Genomic DNA, 22,848 nt, shown 5'->3' on the forward strand with positions numbered 1-22,848 from the left:
GTCGAATCTCCAAAGTACAGATAACGTGCACTTTATTCTCTTTCTTGTGCTCCTATTTCCTGCCATTCAGTATCACTGAAAGTCATTGTTGTTTTGTTGTCAGCATTAGCCTTCCCTCAACTCTGCATTGTTTGCTGCTTTCAGAGGATTATATGGACCTTTTTTTGGCACCATGGAATTGTCAGTTTTTACTGATATAGTGTAAAGTATTTGTTTGTGTGTGCAAAACTGCACACATTTGAGGATCCCAGATTATTAGATAATATTCTAAATATCAAACAGACAAAGAATGAGTTAAAGCTGTCCTTTTAGTCAGAACGCTCATCATTTTCCCTTGAGGTCTCAGTCTACTGGCGGAATTGGAGAAAAGCAAAAATATTCAGACGTTGTTTATCAAGAGTTCAAATACGCCGTCCGCTGTGTGTCTCTCTCAACCATTAATGTGCTAATCTTTCTTCTCCCCACTTAATAAACTTTATAAAAGATCATAGAGAGCTAAATTGTGCATAATAAAACTCTTATTCTCAATTTTTCGTCGTATGGTAGAGTATTTTATGTGTCACTGTTAAAGCCAAACAAGTTTACAAATTCAATGTTGTAATTATACAGCTCATACTAGGGAAAAAAACAACCGAGTGGGTTACAACATATGAAGGCTTTTAAGTAATTAGTCAATTTGCTCAGTTGTAAATCTGAGCTCCTCTAACAGTTTAGGCAAAACAATTGAGAATTGCCAAACACAGACTAAAGTAGTAAATGAAGCCAAAAAACACACAAAAATACAAAACCCAAATCCAGTGTACAAACAATCTTAATCAGTGCCAGAGGAGTTTGAAGAGCAAGAAAAGATTGAGTGAGTACCACTTGGTTGCATTCTTTGACTGAATGACTGTACTTGTGTGATTTCATAAACTGAATGTTTTTAAGGTACCTGAATTAAGTTTTCTAAGAATTTAGTTTAGTATCACTTGATATTTAATGCTTTGAAGAGCAATATATGAATTAGTCCAAGAATTGCCAGGGTCAGTCATTATTAAGGATTTGTCCTTTTGATTCAGAAAACCTGAATAATGTGTCGGGTATCTCTTTCCACCTGCTGTGATTCTTCTATTAAATACAATTTAGTTCCGACACGTCTTTAATCGCTTATCAGGAGAAAGTGCAAATTACTTTCTGTGAGATATGGACACCTAGCCAGAACATTTATACTATTTTCCTTCACTGATTTCATGAAATGAAATAGTTTCACCTTCGAGTTCATGCCTCAGGTTAGATCCCAAATGTTTCTTGAAATGAAAAAAAATAAAAAATCAAACATACACTCACACTTGGCGAGTTTCTAAACAGATTTCAGTGTTTTTTCTGACTCAGAGAGAATCAGTAATATTCACCTGTTAGGGTTTATTTTTTTTAAACTGTACAATGTATTTGCTCACAGGCTGCACACAGCAACATACGAGGACACTCGTAGAGCAGCTGTTGCGTTTTATAGTATGGCAGGTGTGATGTTTGTACAACTCTATTAGATGCATAAGACACTGGTTGGAAAAGTAAGATGAGTTTGAAATAAAATGGCATAAACATGTTTTGCAGAGCTGCTGTTATAGCCATAAACACACAGTTAATGTTCAAAACCTTGTAAAAATGACTTAGGTGGTTTTCTAACAATCTTCTTGCCAGAAATAACTACATTTAATGCTTTTGAATCATAAAAAACGATAGTTCCCAGAAAGTCCAGTGTCATATTAATTTCCTTTGTTCTTAAAAAAAAAAGAAGGTGGGATTCTATTACTTTATTGACTTCAATTACTGTTTGATCTGTTCGGCAATAAATGTCCATTTGAATTGCCGTTGTTTGCTTCCTGCTAACCTCCCAGTGACTGCCAATTTCAGAGAGGGCATGTGGACGGTCATCCTAGCAAAGCTCCAGTATCGAGTGAGGAACCACTCGCTTGATGATTGCGCCGGTTTAGAATAACATCCACAACACACACACGCACACACACACACACATTCGCAAATCCCAGCAGTGATGGATGCTGTTAAAGCAGCCTGAGTTGGTCGATGGCTGAAGGTCCACCTGCTGTTTCTGGGGCCTGGGACCGAGACGCTCGCTGAGAGAGTGTGATTCTTAGAACGAGGGAGAAATACAGACAGAGGTCAGGAGGAGAGTGGCAAGGGCGCCCCGAACAGGCAGCTGAGAACATGGTTGATCGATAAAGCTCTTCACATGCTGTTTTAGCCCCGAAATGCTCCCCTTCAGCTCGGTGATGATGGATCCTAGCGGGTGTTTGTCCTCCACTGAACAGAGAAAGTTAGTCACTTACAGAGACTTTGGCTCACAGATAATCCTAAAACGGAAATAAATGGTTTTCAGAATGAGTGGAATATTGGGGAATTTGAGAAATCTGCTAAAATGTGGAATTTGCTTTTATGTTTTTATACTTTTTTTTTGCCACTAACTTAATTAAATGTTTTTAATTAAGTTAGCATCTGAAAGAGGCTCTGTGGAATGCACAGCTTTCTTGACTTTAATGAATAACTCTTACAAAGCAGTTACTTATGAATTCAACCTTTACTAACCCTATCTTAGTAAAGGTTTCCAAAAGAATGCAATCCTTTCAGTTTCAGAAATTCTGTTTTAATCATGCCATCATTGCAATAGACTGTCATACAATATAAACTCTTTTAAGAGCCAAGCATAGTCATTCACTGTATTGATTGTAAAAAAAAATGTCCCTTTCATATTCACTGTTTTGTTCCTCTTTTTTTAATTCCACTTTCTATGCGTCTATTGTCTTTGTTGGGCTTATTTTTCATCGAGGATTATTGAGTTTTCCCAACTACAACCTATTTTCATGAGGAATTTGTCAAGATAATGAGGATCCATTGTAATTTGTTTTCTTGCCTGGTATTTCTTAGATTTCTTTATCCTTATTCTGTGTCTATCTCTCTTTCCGACGACCCATTTTCATTTTTATCATGTGCCATCCCCCAATGCTCCTTAACGGAGTGATCTGTCACTCCTGCTTCCTTATTAATCCAGTGATTGGTGGTCCTCTAATGAGATTTTTTTTTTCCACTGCCTCACCCCTCCTTAACATTCACACACATACAGGCATGTCTGATTTTTCTTCTGTTAGTGGGTTAAATAGATGTTCAGGCATAAAACAACTTAAATGATGGAGCAGCCTGTGATTTTGGATGTTAAGGTTGCTGTTTGAGTGATGAGGGCAGGTCAGTCCCACTGTTAATATGTGCTGGTACCAAACCTTCCTACTGTGTTCAAGTGGTGTTTGCACTGTTTCATGTGTCAACCTCGTCCTGGTAGAAGACAATATTACATTATCAGTTCAACATCCATAAAAAATGAAAAAAAAAACATAATATGCATAGAAATAGCTTACTAATTCCTCTGGTACTCTTTATTGTTGTTTTTCAGCCGTCGAATGATATAAATAGCAACAGACACTGAGATGTTTAATTTATAATTTCGAAACACTTTTTTTCCCATCAAGGTTGCAAATAACAAACTATAAAATCCACAGATCATTTTAGGCATGAATAAATGTTTTTTAAAAAAAAATCATTTTTCTTGGTGAATATTGATTTTAAACGCAGCATAAATATTTATATATCTTAACTTTTTTTTATATTTGGTCACATTCTAACTACAAACTTTTTTTTTTATTATTCTAATCAACCAGATGATGGTCAGGCTAGATCCTCAAGAGCTGATGTCCTGCTTGGGATTTCATCAAGTTCTGCAGAGTCCTGATAATGAGCAGTTTAATTGATTCAAGTGTGTTTACCCAGGGGAGCAACACATTCAGGACTATAGGGACTAGAGTTGCTCACCTCATGTTATACCAACACAAAATGGAGGGAAAATTCAGTTTGATAATTACAAAATTTTCACCAATAAAAATCCAAAAATAGTGGCATGCAATTATATTAAGCACTAATGTGGGGTTGGCCATCATGCTGTGGGTTTGCTGGTAAATGTTTGGTAAAGTCGGACCTCCAGTGGAAAGGTTTAGATCATATATATTTGTTAGAATGGCTTAGTCAAAGTCAAGAAATTGTTGAAGGATTTGGTCTGTTGCCATCAGTGATTTAATTTTCACTTCAGGTTCGCTCTACTTTATGAATGAAAAATAACAAAATGTAGGAAAGGGTTATGAAAATTTTGTAAAATTTCACATCTTAAAATCAATATGATTTTGTCAGCTGACCACATTATTCAGCAGCTGGCTGTGCTAAGACATGAGTCTGAGAGCATTTGGAAGCTATGCAAGCTATTTGTTGAGTCTTAGTCGTTGAATCCATCCTTTAGTGTTCACTAAGTCATGCTGTTGCCCTGCAGCAACCAGCAAGTCCTCAAACTTATCCTTCCTACTCCTATCAACTGAGTCAGTGCTTAGATTTTATGTGACTTGTCCCGACGTTGTCTCAGTCCCTCTGTAATTTCTTTTGACAATCGTACGACTTTACATTCAGCTAAAAAAAAAAACCGTGTTGCCACTGTCACATTCAGGGTGATGAAATATTTATATTCAGTGTAGCAAATGCTGATCTGTAAGTGTGAATTATTGAAAATGTGTACTACAGCAGGGTGAGATCGTTCAAAGTCGAATCCTTTTTTTTTTCCACCCTCCCGAGGGAAATGCGATAAGCCAATTTGTGGAAATATCACATCCTCACATCTCAGGCAAAAAATGTTTTTGTACCAAGATCCTTTAATTTCTATCAGCAGAAATCTTTTTGCCCCCTCTTTCGGCGTCCGACTTCCCCAACCCTTGACTGTGTGGCTGAGAGTTATAAAGGTGTTCAGATGTGCATATTATGTGGTGTCAGAGATTAGCTGGAGGCTGGTGGTCTGACAAAGCAGCTGCACAGAGATGATAGGCTGCAGCTGTTTTTGCCTGACATCCATTTGAAAAAATGTCAACAAAGTGGTTGAAAATGAGCTTGATGCGATGAGACCATCTTATGAAGCTTGACCCTTCATTTGCTCAGCTATGTTTTTTTGCAAACCCATTATTCAGTGTAACAGATGGATGTGTTATACAATTTGTCATTTATGTTGGATAATATTAAACACCTTTGGACAGGATCTTATATCCTAGTTACAGTCCAAGCAGCTAGTCTGGTCAAGTCGGATCTCTGCAGGCTGTACAAAATTAATCGCTGTACGTCCAACTATTTTTGTTTTGTGCCAAATATAAATCTTTGCAGTGATCTACTCGGCTTGACTCATGCACTGATAACTGACATTTTAATAAAAACACATTCAAACAGCATTGCATATATGTATGACGCATGCTGAGGTTGCACCACTAAGCGTTGGAATATCAATCAGTGGGGGAAAAAAATAGCAGGATGTCTTTGAAATTATGATTTGTAAGCTGGCCTCTCGCTTGTTTAACTGCATTTTCTCTTTGGGTAAGAGAAGCTCAGAATCTCTGGAAGCAAAAAGATGAGAGAAAATGATTGATTATTTCCAAGTCATTTATCTTGCACCGCCGAAGATGACAGTGCAATTGATGGCGCCGTCGTTTAACCTCTGGAACGTCAAATGAAAACAATATTACACTTGCAGCCACTGGGCCGCACCGTTAGCTGAATTTATGATGTAACGATGTCAATTGGGTGTTAACTGATTGAGCGGTGCCTCAGCTGTGACGAGGCATTGAGTGGCTGATGCGTCCCTTGCTTCATTTGGTCCCTACGTCAATCTTAGCCTTTATCCAGGTGGAGAGGAGGGAGGTGAGACAAAGAGCAAGACAAAAGAAGAGAGAGAGAGTGTCACCAAAAGAAAGCAACAACTATGTGTGGTAAAATAGAGTGAAAATCTAGAAGTGTGTACCTCTGGTTGTACATCAGGATCGCACTATCTGCATTGTCATAATGGCAGGTCAGTAAATGGGACTCTCATTAATGGCGTCCCAGGTGTGAAAATAAATGTGCTACTAGAACCAAGTGCTTTCACTTGGTAAAGCCATCCACACTGAAGAATGTTGTGGTCAAACTGAAAATTATCTGATCGCTAAACCAATTTACTTCTAACCAGTTTTTGTCTCACGAATCTCCACTTCCCAGCCGACAGAGTGGCTGCGCATTGCAGACACTGAGCTGAAATAATCAACAAACTCACAACGGGGAAGGAGAAAAAGATGAAGTTAGCCTAAGGGTGGAAGAGAAAAGATAAGAGGAGTTCAGTGGGCCCCACAGGCTGTAAATCAGGATTGGACTATCAGTGTAATTTCCCCCTCTCTGTGCATGTGGAGGGTGCTGCAGGTGGAATCTCTCTTTAATTACAAGTCAAGGGAGGCAAGAAAATAGCTAGATAAAGAGAGGAATAGAGATGAGGCAGAGGAATTAGTTGATAATAAAAAGTCTCTGCAGATTTAATAAATCATCAGTTCTCAGTCTTGGCTGAGTTGAATGCTCGTGGCATTATGTGAAGAGAAGAGTAGATGGGAGGCACAAAGGAGGGAAGGAAAAACGGGCAGTGTGAATCACGTTCAAGAAGACATTTCTTGGTATGTGTCTCAAATACACCTTTGATTTTCATCTGCCGCGTGTCGAGGCACACACACACATATACATATTGTATATGTAATTTGACACCATTGTGCCGCTGTAGCAAATGATCAAAAGTGTCTCCCGTCTCTCTCCCCCCTCGCATTAAGGCATCAACTACCCCTGTGATCTCTACTTCTTTTAAAAGCGTGATTGTATTCAGCAGCATCCATCTCTACCTATTGTGAAAGGTGGGAAAGTGCTGAGTGTAATGGCTGTCATTTACTCACCTGAAACAGGAGGGAATTATAAATGCCGTGCACCCCGTCCTTTGTGTTCATCCCCGCTGATATGATGGCAGAGTCACAGCGAAGAGATGGTGAGCCGTAATGGTCGACTCACTGGTTAAGCCCACGAAGAAGATAGCATAAAATGAATGTGATATCGAGATGAGAGGGACAAGGGGTGCATTGGGTCGTTTAGCCACCAAATCCCTCAATTTTGTGATAAAAGTGGAGACAAAAGTGTTGCCCACTAAAGTGCGAGTGTGTGCGTGTGTGTGTGTGTATTAGGTGGCAAAAGGAGAGCTCTGGAGAGATGATGAATGTGTGATGTTACACACCTCAGAGCATCTGAGTGACAGAGACAGGCAGACAGAAACAGAGGGAGAATGAATGATATCAGGATCTATGCTCTGGAACAGAGGGCTCCTATTGGCAGCCATCGCTTCTGCCAGACTCTGAATGCGGGGTGTGTGTGCGTGTGCGTGTGTGTGTTTGCTTGAGTGTGTTCTCTGTGAACAAAACCATATCCCCTGATGCAGGCATCTACGGCTTCAATAGTCATGAAAATATTTTCCATTCTACAGTCGGTCTTATTTCTGTATTTTTATACTAGTCCCCTTAAATATATTGCTTTTGCTTTTTTTTTTTTGCTTTTCTTTGTCGCCCTTCAGTCTTTCAGATCATCCAAAATATTTCAGTTATAATATTAACGAGACCAAAAATAAAAGTAGGTTTTAAAATAACGATTTCATGTATGAGGAGAAATTGGCTTTCCAAACAATGTCGTCTTCCATGAAAATCATTTCATTAATTTCATTGTCACATTTATGTACAGCCTCAATGCAAAGATGTCAAATTGTTGCTAAATTATACACTGTAAAGTGTGCAAATGCAGTAGTATACATTTTTTACAGTTTTATCACAATTTTTATTACATGGTTGCAAACCATACACACATATGTGAGGAAATGGTATTTTCAACCAGTGTCAAAAAAAGAAAAAAAAAAGGATTTTGCACCATCCATAGGCTATCACAGTGGCCTTTCTCTTCAACAACTAAGAGGTTATTCCACTGGCTGTGAACTGAAGCAGTTCTAAATGTTAGGAGGAAGAGCAGAGCCGAGGAAGGGTGACGGGAAGAGGGAAAATCTGTCTTGTGAGACGCATTGTGCAGTGTGGATCAGTGTTGAGCTTGATCATGTGCGCACAACATTGCTCCTCTATCTGCCTGATTCCATCTCAAACTCATTCCCTTTATCTACCTAATGCAAATATGCCTCAACGCAGCAGGAAGGGTAACAACACGCCTGCTATTTTTTACTCCCCCCAAAGTGCACACACAGGGTTTACACACAGATGCACCTCTGTTGTCTCTAATCTGTTATAACATGTACAATTCCTCTTGACTTTGACAAGGAGATACACATCCTTTTAAACTCATTCAGCTGTGTGTGTGTGTGTGTGTGTGTGTGTGTGTGCGCGTGTGTGTGTGGGGGTGTGTGTGTGTGTGTGTGTGTGTGTGTGTGTGGATGTGTGTTTATACATGTTTATATGCTATTTATAGTACCCTGCTGAGACATGGTAAACACACAACCGTACTGAGTCAACAAGAACACCTAGTATTTTTTTTTTTATGAACGCAGGCCATGAGGTTCTTTATTTATTTTAGAATATTTAAGTGAGTTTTCTAAAATTATAAAAATATAAAGTATGTTCTAAAGTCAGTTTGAAAACAAGATTATATTACAAACTGTATTTTATGAATACATGTAACCCGGTAAATCTTTTAGCCTCTTTTCCCCCCAAAAACTGCTAATAGGTTCTTTTAAGGGTGTCAACCTTTACCCCCTGTTATTCAGACTGACGTCATATCTACCCAAGTAAGAGGAGACACTTTATCTATCAGTCCAGCAGTGGAGATCTCATCTCTCTTCTGGCTGTCGGGGAGCAGCGTGAGTGACAGCGGTCATCCACCAATGATGGCTCTTTAATCAAAAGTGTTGTCATGGTGATGAGAGGAGGGGACAGCTGAGATCCACCTCACTTTTGCCCCTTGTGCTGAACCACTTAAGGTCCATGCCAATCAGTGCCAGTCAATGCCAGTTTGAATTGGCAGGCCCATATATCATCATAGATGGACCGCTAATCCCTAGTGACCCGGTTCTACCATATGGAGTCGCTGGGTTGGAGAAAGATGAAAACTGTCATGCACTAATATTTTTAGTTAAAAATGTCTTGCAAAATAATTTGGATGATTTTTTTTTTTTTTTTTTTGATAGTAAAGTTTACACCGTTTTAAATTTGTACATATATTACGACTGGGGATAGAAGATAAAAGTACTTACATTATGCTCTGTTGGATCGGAGGATTTAGCTGCAAATGCGAAAATAAACGGGAGCAAAAAACTTTAAAAAATTTACAAATGACTGGAAAAAATAATTTGAAAATACCAGAAGAAACCAACTATTCATCCTATTATCAAATATTTTAGGTCATAGCTTAAAGGGAAGCTGAAACATGTCTTTACAAACGATCCCTATGGTCAAGAAATGACTACTTTTTTTGTCAACTTTATTTGAGAACCATCCCCAGAGGTTCTCTGTTAACCTTGCAGAATGGTACAAAACAGGGGCATTGTTATCCTGAAAGAAGTTTTTTTTTTTTTTTTTGCCATACACATTTGGAAATGCAGTTTAAAAAATTAAACATCATCATTGTGCAGAAGATGATCCTCAATAAGGAGGGACATCTGCTGTCACAATTCTTTGTCTCCTTGGGGGTTAAATTAAAGTGTTCATCTTTTTAATATTCCATGTTTGAGGTTGGCTTGCAAAGTTTTAACAGGCAAGTTTGTGGTTGGAGAGGAGACGTGGCCTTTAAAGGCATTTTGTCCTCTGAGATCCAGTCTTGTGTTTATGTGGCTGCATTTTAGAATAAGTAAGAGCTTCATTTTCGGAACAACACAAAGTTTTTTTCAGTATTAAATATGTTCTCTAATATTGTGCAATCATAAGGGGAAAAAAATCCTTAGAACTACTCTGAGTGTGTTCATTGATTTTAATTCTATTGCTTGTTTTTTCCCCACAGCTGTCCAGAGTGCCGGTGGAGGCTTGTGGACAGTACTCCACCTGCAGTGAATGTCTTGGATCGGGTGATCCCCACTGTGGCTGGTGTGTTTTGCACAACATGTAAGTACCTCTCAGCATGTCTTCACTCCTGCTGGATGTAAATAGTTTTTGTTATCTGTGTGTGTTTTTGTGTTGTTGTTTTTTTTTTTTCATTTTTCTGTCAGTCCTATAATATGACATTATATCCTCCTCTACCTCTGGGATGTTTGAGCACATGCCCAGCACTCCATTCTTCCCAAGCGTCGAGGATTCAGGAGCACCTTATGCCGGTGCAGGTGAATTGTTGGATTATCTTACTGGATTGGGCTTTGTGCCACGAAACCCCCTCGGATCCATTACCCAACTAAACCACTGGCATTCTTTACCGGCCCTGGAAACAAGAGCCTGGTGAGAGCGTGGACACTGGTGGGCACTGCCAAGGGTTCCGACTGGCACCGCTCCAACCTTGAAAGTGAGAGGTTTTGCTCGTATTGGAAACTGTTGGCAATCACAGAGATGATCCCATTAACTTTCAGGTACCCACTTGACCCCTGCTAACCTGTTAACTTTGGCCTTACTTCTAAGATTGCACGTCTCTGTCATTTTCCCCTCGAAATGCATAAGCACGTACACCAAGATGGGCGCAAATCCACAAACAACCCACCTTGTCCCTCAAGATTGCAGAGGGAGATGGTGCTTGGTGGGGGCAGAGACTTTTTCCCCACTACACTGTAAATTGAAAATTGGTTTCTTGTGTTGGTGCTAGCTCAAGGGTAAAAAGTGGCTCTGTGTGTGTGTGTGTGTGTGTGTRGGGGGGGTGTGTGTGTGTGCGTGTGCGTGGGGGTGTATGTGTGTGAGTGAGAGGGACATTGAGACCAGTACATTTAGCACCTTTATCCCTGCTACCACCGAGAGGACGTGACGAGGGCAAGGAAGCAAAGCAAGAAGTGAGAGGAACACAGTGAAACCTAGATATAAGGGAACATGGACAGGGAAGAAGAGATAGAGATGAGAAGAGTAGAAGATGAATGAGAAGATGACAAATAAAGAGAGCTGGAAAGCAAAGTAGTCAAGAATAGATGGTAATAAATTCTTAGAAAGACAAGGAGAGAAATAGTTTCAGGATGATCATATATTCCAAGGCTGGGGAGTGAGCGAGTGTAGAGAAAAGTGTCAGGTCACATCGAGGATAAAGAATAAATGGAAGAAAGTCGAGCAAGAAAAAAAACAGAAAATGAATACATATGAGATCCCCGAGGTAGAAATGAACTATGACGGATGATGAATGGATCATGGAGCTCAAAATTGAGGTTACAGGCAACAGTACACAAACATGTTCCTGCATGAATCACTAATTCATCGGTCCAGAGACTTCCTGGTTACAAAAACGTTTTGGAAGGAATTGCTGGATCAACTATTGATCAACTCTATCATTTTTCTCAAATGAAACATATTTGTGCACATTTGAAGCGTCAGTATCAATGGATACAGTGGCGTTATTTTTGTCATATGGGTAGTTCTACAACTTAAGCTCAAAAATGATTCAAAGTAGAGGTGCGTATATAGTGCCTATGGAGTATACTTGGGTGTTTTAACCTTCTTGTTGCTTTTACAAATTGATCGGGATGAACATGCTCATATGTGTTGACTGCACCAAAGCTCCAGCAATTTTGCTGCATCCTCCTAGGAGGAGTCCTCAGATTGTAGTTTCCAATTCTTCTTTTAGGTAAAAAAAAATAAATGTTGCATTTTTATGGCCGACATAAAAAAAAAAAAGTGAGCTAAACTTATTAAGTCGTCATATAAAGACTTACTAAAACACATTTGAACAAGCTCCTCACATGAATGACAGCGACTCGGTGCGTTAAGCCTCCAGGCACAGTCTGCAGGGCGTTTGACAAAAGGCACAACAAATTAAATTTTGTGAATTATAATGGAAGTGTTCTGATGTGTCTTGTGAAAGGCTTTTATATATAAAGTAAATACTTTGGCTTGTCCAAGGTTAAACATATTTCACTATAGAATCAAAAGCAAAGGCATAAACAATGAATCTTTCAGAATATATAGAAAGAAAGAGCAAAACACAAAAGAAATCTCTGTCTGCCACCCACACGCACACTTTGTGCTGGAGGGAAAATGGTTGTGGGGAAGGACGGCAAGCCGTTCCACTTTAAAAGTGTTCCTCCAGATAGTTTGTTGTTCCAATCAACCTTGAAATCACCTCACGGCTCTGAGGGAAAAAAAAACAGAATTGCATGCTCCCTCTCTCTCTCTCCGTTTTACTATCTTCCTCTCTTATCCACACACACTCTCTTTCCTCTTCCTCCATCAGTATTGCCTTTATTTACTCTATAGATCGGTGAGAGGAGCTGTTAGTGAGAACACCGGGGCAAGAGCAAGAAGGCAATCAATATTACCGGAGAGAAAATCAGCAGGAGTGTGTGCCTGCTTCTTTGATAGCACTCATATTGTCCTTGACAAACACCAATCATTTGTTTTAAAAATGTCGTCAATGTCACACATGTTTGACTCTGAACAAGTTTGTGGGTTTTTGTAAAGACGCGTGATTGTTTCTGTCCCACCAACTGTAAATCATTTGTGTGTTTTAGCCCTCAGTGAAATTTGTACCAGATTTCCAGTCTTCCAGTAAGACCTTACTCCATCTTTGTAAAAACTGGAGGTTCACCTGTCAACTTAACTGTCCTGGTCTGCTTATGCTGAGATGTGCATGTTTATGCTAATGCCTGTCTAGCTAAGCATGTGAAAGGAAGGTTGTGACCCACATCACTAGGGTTTTCAACATTGCCTTGCTTTTCACCTTTTCCCACTCACATTGGAAGTCACGTTCTGTCAGTCAGCGGAGGGTAAAAGGGCTCATGTAGAAGACTAGGAGTATAAAAAGATTTATTGTTTGCTTTTACATTAAGAAAACAATTTCATGTTATTTAATTTGTAATGTCAGAAGGGTGCTGGCCATTTTGCCCTTTGCCATTTCAAATGTGATTGGAGGATAAACCATCCATTGCAGGTCATTTGGTACCAACCTAACATCAATCCATACCCATCTAAGGGACGTTTGGTACCTGCTTTTACATTAAATATTTACTTTGTTTAAAACTGGATATTCAACTGCAAGAAATTGAGTTTGTGACTCCAATATAATAAAGTCCTCGAAGGCCAGTGCCCTGCAACCTGTGGATACGTTGCGGGGACAACACGAGTGAATCAAAAGAATGTTTAATGACCAGGGCTTTGCAAAATAGGCTGAGGAGGTAATTAAGCCTTTTGATTCAGGTGTTTCAGAGCAGGGACGTCTCCGTAATTAGCAGGACATCAGCCCTGGAGGACTGGAGTTGCAGATCCTCGTATACGTCGTTAACCCGACTAGTGTAAATTGCTGTTCATTTGTGCTTCTTGGAAAAACTTTTTTTTTCCCTCCTTTTTTTTGTAATTTCCACATCCCAACCCAACAAAGCTCTGGGGATTCATGTCTCACTGTTTTTGTTTACATCGCAAGGGCGATATGGCGTGTTAGTTTTTCCTCCGACTTCCATCCACACTTTATTCGCTCCAAGTAAGGCAGCGGCTCTCCTACTGAGAACCAATATACCAGAGATCCTCCAGCCATGTTGTGGATATGTTACCTCCCCTAATGTTGCTCTGTCAGCTGTCAATTTGTAAGTCGTTAACTAGCATGTCAAGATGCCTGTAGTGCATGACTGCTAGACAGATTGGAGACCATATTTGGAGGGGTATTTTTGTCAAAATGATTGTCATCACAGTTGTCATGCATATTGAGAATATCGCAAATTATACCCAGCCTTATCAGTGTGCGACGCTAATTTTACAATATCTTTACATTAATAATTGGATTGCATATCTTGATCTCCAGTTGGCTGCGATAGCTTTCCTTGCCTTTTTATTTCTCCATTACTTGAGTTCCTATGTCATCAGCTAAATCTAACCATCAGGCTTTAGTGTCCAATAAATATCAATTCAAGTTAATTACACATTAATTTGTTTAATCTTTTATTGTTGGAAGTCATCATTTGAAATTGTTTCTTTTTTTGCGATTGGCAGTGAGTTTTGGATTCAGAAATCATTTTCTCCTTATGCGTTCTCACTGCTTCATACTTGGCTTCTGTCGACTTCAAACACTCATAAGTATCGATCCTACATCAAGAGGAGAAGAGATGGTAGTCACCTCTGCCTCAAGACTTGGACAAATACATTTTCTCTTTTGACAGGGTGCATTAATGCAATCAGTAGTTCAGTAGGTACAAATCAGTTGCCCTCAATGTTTATTGCATCCCTGAAAGTCTGTGGATTTTAATTTAAGTTCAAACCTATGTGATATTATTTTAGATAAAATAAAAAGATAAGGGTAAGAATGCTGTAAACTTTGCATCCTTGTTGGTTTTATAATCACACAATTAACCCTTTATAAATACTCATCAGTCATGTCCGTGCCTGTTAAGAAATGTGAAAGATTTAGCAAGTCACAAGAAGACACCTGAAAAACTTGATACATTTTTGTAAGTCTGGAGGGGATTTTTCTGCTCAAACATTTGTGTTTCAGAGACATCTAAGGTTCTGTCAAATAACCTTTTAGAAGAAAAGGCTAATTGGCAGACTCATTGCTCGATCTCTCCTCGAATCCTCTATTGCTTTCATTAATTCTGCTTCACCAATAGCCGTCACTGTGATCATAGCTATCCATTTCTTCACTGTGCTCATTATTGTGGCATGCCAAACTAATGCTAATTAAACTGAAATGCCATAATTAACTGCTACCAGCTTCTTGGATCTGGTTAAGGTGACCACTTGGCTCCCCCGGAGACAGCTTTAAGTGCACTTGCATACTCTACTGCCAGGGTTAGATGATGTTCACCCAAAAAAAAATAAAATGGGAAGATTCACATCTAACACCAGCCTAATTTTTAAGTTTATTTACATGAAAAAGGCACGTGTTAGTTTGATTTTATGACCCTAAATAATCACTTAAATGGTCCTAATCAAGAACTTGAGCAGGCATGTTAAGTTTTATGAAATTACACACCAGTTTCTGCAAGTGTTAGACATAGAGATGAAAAAAGGTCCAGTGCATATATATGGGAAGAACAGAGCCTCCAAACTTCATGCAGAAAGACCAAAGGCAGAGATTCAAATCCTGGACCTGCTTTAAGGCAACGGTACTATAAACTACTCAACTGTGGAGCCAGTTGTTATTATGATTTGTGGAAATAAAACAAATAATAAAAAACCCAACCAGGTCAATGTTATGTACTCAAATGGTCATAATGTGGTAAGAATAGATGACAAAAATATCGAAAACATGGTATGATAAAGTATTAAACTTTGAATGAACATTTTGTGGGAACCCTTAGAGCAAGAAATGCTGATTGATTCTAACTGATTCTGTGATCTCATGATTGTCTAATTTCTTGCTGTTCTAATATATTTGTTATTTAATAACACCATCTTTGGTAACATCTTTGGTAAACTTAATGTCAAAAAGTATCCAACATATCTATTTTCCCAAATAGTATAAATGCTTTAGCAATCTCTTTTAAATCCAGAAGAACCCAGTTTAGGTTTGATCAGTGTAAGTAACCTGTTTTGAAATATAGATTGAGATATAATCTAAGCTTATTTAAAAAAAAAATCATAAAGTAACTATTGAACCTAAAAAACTTATTATAGGTGTTGCAGAGTGGAAATTGTAAATCATTCACTGGCTTTATTAAACACAGTCTCATGCCAAAAGTAACTGGATAACGCCTCGTTTTGACTAAATGTTGTGGAGCAAGATCATATGGCAAACAATCTCATTATACAATTAACAGTGTGTTACTGTTCCCCTCCCATGTGTTGCATGTAACTTTGACAACATCTTGTCAAAATACTTTGAAAGCACAGAAATTATTCCTAAATCTTCTTGTCAATGACTTGGCCACATAAAAAGTTCAACTTTCTCAAACTTGTTGCTTTGATGTTGAGATTCTATGATCCCACGGCACTGAGTTGATATCTGTGCCCAGGGGAGAGTAGATGCCCCTTGTGTATGAGAGACTGGTTTCTCCCCCTACCCTCACCTTGCGTCTCCTGGTGGGTCCTTAGAAAGGTTGAGAGAAGGGAACAAGGCCAAGAAGTGACGGGGGCATCAGGATGGAACCGAGTGCTGTGCATCCTCTCTGAACTGCCACCATCGTTGTGTGAGAACACACACTGAATCATTCTCCCACATACACAATGCCAGTCCACCAACCAGCAGCACACACACCCTAAAGGCACACACAAAATAGCTGCACGTCCACTTTGAAGTCAGGGCCATTTCTCACTGTCACCTATTGTCACTCTAGCACACACAAAAATGCACGAGCGCTGGAAAATGGACATACACACACTCACTCACTCTCAGAGTGGGTTTAGTTGCCTTGCTTTTGCCCAGTAGAGCATGAACTGGACTGACATGAGACGGGGACGATGAAGGAGAGATGTGGTGACAGTCAGAGGAAGTGAAGATATATACGGTTATGTATTCCAAACGATAAGGCCACTGAATGTCAGGCTAAAAGGGTTATAAAAATTCATACCACAATAGAAAGGAAGATTAGAAATCATCTGGCTGGAGCTAAAGATAAAGATAAAGAGGTAAGCTGCTTACACATCTATTGCTCAACTTGTCAATGATTGAAAAATGATTCCGAATATTGGGCAAGGCCATTTTGCATGCATCTTCTATGGACACATAATATTCACCGAAATATATAATCCAATGCTAATCTTAATTGATCTTTAAGTGGCCTTGTCAGATAACATTGTTACTGAGATTACATGAAATGTTTTTTTTTGTTTGTTTTTTTGTGCTGTGAACTCCCTTAAGAATATTTGTGGTAATGTGGGCTTTTCAAAATAAATTAGCCTAAGCCTATAAACTAGCACATTGAAATAGAGTTTCATAACAAATTACTAACCTAAAAAAAACACAACTTTAACTGTATAATTTTTTGCTCAGCTGGGGTTCTTTCATCAGCGGGATTGGAGATTTCTACACCTAGGAGCTGCCACTCTGTAATTTCCGCGCCCTTTGGTGTGATGCTACGAGAAACAAGTTTTATGTCATGAGTTGGTTGATTTGCAAGCCTTGGCGTGTGTCCACAAAACTGGAGTAACACGGTCATGGCCAGTGAGCTGGATAATGACTCTTCCACCGTTTCCTACATGCAAATTTCAGGATGCTGTGTGGACAACCACACTTAACGGGGCCTATGAGCTTCTCTGAACTAGTTGGGACACATCTATGGGCTACACAAAACACAGTTCATTACATTTCATGAAAAAAACTAGTTTTCACCTGGTCAATTCTGTCTGTTTTGGCCTTGAGTTAGACAGAAGGAGCAAAGCTTACAGCACAACCATTGAGGATGAAAGAAGCAGCTTCTGAATGGGATATTTCAAGTTGAATTACAACAAGTAGCAAGGACAGAATTGTCCTTCAGTCGAGGTTGTTTGGTAAAGCCATACAGTCGATACTCTAAGAGTTTCAAAAGAGAGAAGCCACTTGCGTAAACTACAGTTTCCTTTGGCAATGTGGATAGGACATTGCAAACAGACCCACCAGTGGTTTGAAACATTCCACCATTCATATCCCAGCCTGGAGTGCCTCAGAACTTAACTCTAATTTTTAACTCTAAAGCAGGCATACATTTGATTTAATTTCCATAAACCTTTTCTATTGTGATTATAGAATCACTGTTTAAAAATAAAACAAAGCCATGCAGTTTTCTTCATTGTGACGGGTAGAATTTGCATGGACACATGCTAATTAGAGCGAACAACAGTGGCCATTTTACAGTGTTTACAACAGAAAAAACTAGCTGACCAAATGTGCTCCTCTGCTAATAACGAAGCGAGTGCAGCTCAGCTTCGGTGACTTCATAATTGGGAGGTTTTTGAAACGGCTCGTTTTTCAGATATAAACATAACATACACATATTGTCTCAAAAATGGCTTAGTTTAGTTTAGTTTTTAGAATTTTGCATAACATTTTGTGTTTAATAACAGGAGAAAGTGTACTTTTATATAGGCTTCACACATTCATGTGCATTTGGTCACACATGCAGGAGAAAATGCAGCCATGCAGTGTGTTGGAAGATTAAATGTATATGACACAACTCCTTCAAAAGTAACCTATTACGCCACAGGCTATGAGTATATCTAGGATTCTGTGCAGTGTGTGATGATGCATGGGTAGTATGATAATTGGGTTTCAGCTGAGCTACAGGGTACCTATTTATTGTGCATTGATTTATCCCAAATACTGTAAAGATCCAAAACCCATTTATAATCTAAAATATTTCCAGTTTTTCTTTTTCCTATATTTGACCAGAATTGTTTAGAAAAATAATCTTTTACTTCCACACAAACCTGCTTCCAACATGCACTGTATAGGTTTATGGATGTGTGTATGATTTCATGCATTTGGGCACATTTTCCTGACACAGGTATTTGATGGAGCTGAGGACGGCTGGACCACAGCTTTGTGGGAATTTAATAGCTTTCATTTCACAGCCTGTTTGACCTTCTCCAAGCCTTTCATTAGGTATGCATTACACCTGGAGCCTCGCATGGCCAGATACTGCTGCTCTCTCTTTAGTATAATCTTTTCCTCCACCCCTCCTGAGACGTGCAAACTCTGCCTCATGGATGCTCAATGAGTTTTTGAGGAATACTGGAGGAGTTTTGTTGTGCATCAAAACACCACTATCGATAAATATACATATTTTCCCTTGCCCCTTTTTTTTCAGTTTCTCTAATTGTGTCACCTTATCAAAGGCTGATTAGTTTTTATTCAGAGTTGATCTAATCAATTCAGCTTGCCTCCTCACAATGCGTCATACCCAGCCAAACAGCTCCACATAACGGCGCCGGTTAGGAACCAAATGAAGAGATGGTGGACAAAATGATGCCCAGTATCAGTGTTTTTTATGGCTATTATTTGCAATCTAAATTGCTTTGATTTGGTTTGCTAAACAGTTTATTCAACAGTGTTTACAGAGCGCTGTGTTGCAAATTGTTATAAATGAAGCCTTTTTTTGCACCGTCTTTGTAGATAGTAATTGAAAATTGTCATCCAGTGTTTTGCCTTGGTAATAGCCACCTCCTAAATCTATTAAATTATGTGTGCTATTCCCATCAAATTTTAACTGTATGTATAGCTACTGTGTTTGCTTAACTTTGTACAAGATACTTGGGAACATTCTTGATTAAACCCTGGTCATCACATTATGCCGGTACAGTAATTTCCTTAAAATGAGGCAATACATCTTATTTTCATTGTTTATTTTTTTTTTTGGTAGATACTATTTAGGGTTTTTCACTGTGTAGTACAAGCCCGGGTGATTAGCTAGGTTTCACTTGCCCCCTACCAGGCTAAAGCCAGGTTTTATAGTTAATGTATTGAATAGGACACAAGGCTGCATGCACTATTCACGCCATACAAGCACATGAGTGTTGGCACGGACAAAGTAAGACAATTTACATGTTCATTAAAATTTTTTGTGACAATAAGTGAAAACACAATTAGGTGAATTAGGGATGTTAGTTTTTTATCTATTGTACTTTAAGACTAGATTGCTGTGAGCAAAAGTGAAAAATGTAGTTCTTACTGTATGTTTGCACAATGAAAACAACAGTTTTAAGGGAAAGAGACAATGTGATGATTAACTTTCCCTGGTTTTCTTCCCTTCTGATTGCTTCATTATGTCTTTTTGTCTTAGTGAAAGAAATATATAATTCTAAGAAGATGACTAAAATTAAAACCTTGGCTGGTGTTGTTTTCACTCAAATGGAGTTTAATCCCAAAACATTATCTCCTTTAACTTTGTTTGGTGGTTTTTCTGCAAAATCTGTTCCTGTTGATTTATGGTCTGTAGACTCTAGCAGATGATGTCATAAACCCGACTTGTATATCCTTCTCAGGGCCGTGCAGAGACCACTAAAGGGGCAAGTGCTCAGCAACAAAAAAAGGGCACATCTTACTGCATCCTAGGACAGAATATTAACAAAGCCACTCAGCTTTCAGAGTTTAATAAACAATGATAAATTACAAAAATGTGACATGTACAATCAAAGCTAACGAACATATAGAGCATACAAATATACATATGCAAAATATTTTCTTAGTAATTTTTCTGCAGGTCTATTTTGTTATAGGAAAGTATTGCAATATTCAAACCCGCAATTTAGCAAGATATGTAAATCAGAGCTAGACCACCTGACATATTTAGTCTTTACAGAATTACACTATTAAAAATATAAAAGGGCACAATGCAACCTTTTAGTGACTGTAATCTATAAAAAAGATCTGCCTGTTTGCTACACTTGCAGTGGAGATGAAGATGGTCCATTCAGGAAAGCAGAGCTGCATCAAACTTTAACGTGGAACTGTAGAAAAAAGAAAAAAAACAAAAGCAAATATTGAATTGTTAATGCATGTCACCATGAGAAAAGAATACCGAGTTTTCACAACACAACAAAAGATTTCTGATGTGTGCAAATAAACGTTTGTTTGGTAAAAATGAGTTAATTTAAAAAAGTCTTTTAAACTAAACTTTTTTTTAAAGGAATCTAGCTAACTATGAATATGGTTGTCAYCCGAGTTCTGAGTTTATTATATGAATCACAAATAATATATTAAAAATTAATTAATTAATATGCTGAAGTGAACCTCGGTGAAATTGAGTTTGACACCCCTGGTCTATAGTTTACATTTCCGCACCGTACAGAACAAATGTCGTTTACAACCCATCAACTATGGAGCGGCCATTTCTTAGGGATCATTCTTTATTCTTTTTTTTATGCTAACATGTAAAATTATTAAACCAAAAGTATTTCTTTGTAACTCTTGTCCAAGCAGGCAAAATTTCTTTAAAAAGAGCAGCAGCAAATGTTTGTAAGTTACATTTAATTTTACTTTAGGATATTTTTAAGTCAAGTATGATTCAAAATTTTAAATGATGAAAAATCCTTCTTAAATTAATGTTTTTAATATACCATTGTCAATCCAAATTTAATATTTAAAGATTAAAATCCCTGTTTTAATCCAACGCCTCCTGAAATATACCCTTCTGAAGTTCGTCATGGCGCCTCGAATGATTCAGTGATGCAGTTGCAAAGGGTTAATAGTTTGAGTCATGCAGAACTGATTTGACCGTTTCCATAGCAACCATCAGAAGCAAGACATTCCCCCAGAACTACAGTGAGCTCATTGTCTATGACCTCATCATCTATGACATAGATCAAAGAACATCTGAGGTTATGAATGCTTGAATCTCAAAACAGGAGGTCATATCCAAGCATCTCTTTGACTTATAGCTCTGTGTGTTTTAGCGATTTTAGAATGGCACAGGTTGTAGCAACCGTGTTCTTTCCATTAACTTTTGGTGCTGGATATTTGATTACCACCGGAGTGAGGAAAATCTTTAATAAGATTCTTCCAGGGGTGACATTTGACATTAGTAGCCACAGGGATGAGTCCATCGACTATGACGAGTTTGATGCTTATCTCTTCAACACTTCCCCGATTGCCAAGCAAACTTCCCCGGCTGGGGAAGTTTGCAGAGCAGAGGTTGTTGGATCTGAATCCTCAACCTCTGCACTGACAGAAGCGGCGTTGGAAGACCGGTCCCTGGAGAGGGCAGTCATAGGGGAAGATTTGGACAATCTTCCACAAACGTCCTCGGCTGAGGACGTTTGCCCTAGAAAGCGACCGGACTACGAAACGCTAACTTCTGTCCTGGCCAAAAGGGCGAAGGAAGAAGATATTTACGGCGTTCGAGCTCCAAATAAATCAAAATATGCCGCATGCCCAACTTGCGAAGATAGGGCCAAGTATAACCCACACCTTTTAGATGATGATAATTGCTGCTCAATTTCTTAACTCAATAACTTGAGCAAGATTTAGTCGTCGTCCCTGTGTTAAATTTGAGGTGGATTGATTTAAAAATAGGATGCCGGATTTAGATTCGGGGCTGTACTGTGGCACAGTTGGTAGAGCTGTTGCCCTGCAGCAAGAAGGTTGTGGGTTCGATTCAYGGCCCTGGTCTTTCTGCATGTTCTCCCTGTGCATGCGTGGGTTTTCTCCGGGTACTCCGGTTTCTCCCACAGTCCAAAAAAATGACTGTCAGGTTAATTGGCCTCTCCAAATTGCCCCTATGTGTGTGTGTACATGGTTGTGTGTCTCTATGTTGCCCTGCGACAGACTGGCGACCTGTCCAGGGTGACCCCGCCTCTTGCCCTAAACGTTAGCTGGAGATGGGCACCAGCAACCCTCCTGACCCCACTAAGGGACAAAGGGTGTTAGAAAATGGATGAATGACCAAACTCATTGATGGTTTTAAGTAGTTGAGGGATTGAGGACTTCAGATTAAACAACATTAAAATAATGTCATCTGCAAATAGTCCAATTTTAGATTCAATACTTTTTATTCTGACACCCTGTATGTTTTGATTGTTCCTTATGGCAAAAGCCAATGGTTCAATTGCCAGAATAAAGAGGAGGGGTTAGAGGGGACACCCTTGACGTGTTCCCCTAGCTAGATTAAATTAATCAGATATAATATTATTCGTTATAACTGAGGCTGTGGGTTTATTTTAAATTATTTTAATCCAGGTTATGAAATAACTACCCAAGCCAAATTGAGATAAAACATTGTATAGATAATTATGTTCCACTCTGTCGAATGCTTTTTCTGCATCAAGTGAAAGTAAAACTGTATCAGGTTGTTCATATTTAGCATGGATTATATTCAGCACACGACGGACACCATGGTGGGCTTGCCGCCCCTTTATGAATCCGTTCTGATCAGGTTCAGAAAGAGATGGTAAACATTTCTCAAGCCCAAGTGCTAGTACTTTAGATATTATG

The 22,848-nt window shown here is 38.9% G+C and overlaps 1 protein-coding gene across 2 annotated transcripts in view; it reads left to right on the top strand.

Moving 5' to 3' along the window:
• The window catches only part of plxna4 (plexin A4), a 233,178-nt gene that overhangs the window by 142,480 nt on the left and 67,850 nt on the right, over positions 1 to 22,848 (top strand). For both annotated transcript variants that reach the window (XM_008400677.2, XM_008400675.2), the window contains exon 5: positions 9,898 to 9,998. In XM_008400677.2, the coding sequence (XP_008398899.1) occupies positions 9,898 to 9,998 (101 nt within the window). The remainder of the gene's footprint in view (positions 1 to 9,897; positions 9,999 to 22,848) is intronic.

Source organism: Poecilia reticulata, linkage group LG23 (genome assembly GCF_000633615.1).
Source record: "Poecilia reticulata strain Guanapo linkage group LG23, Guppy_female_1.0+MT, whole genome shotgun sequence".
Taxonomy (NCBI): Eukaryota; Metazoa; Chordata; class Actinopteri; order Cyprinodontiformes; family Poeciliidae; genus Poecilia; species Poecilia reticulata.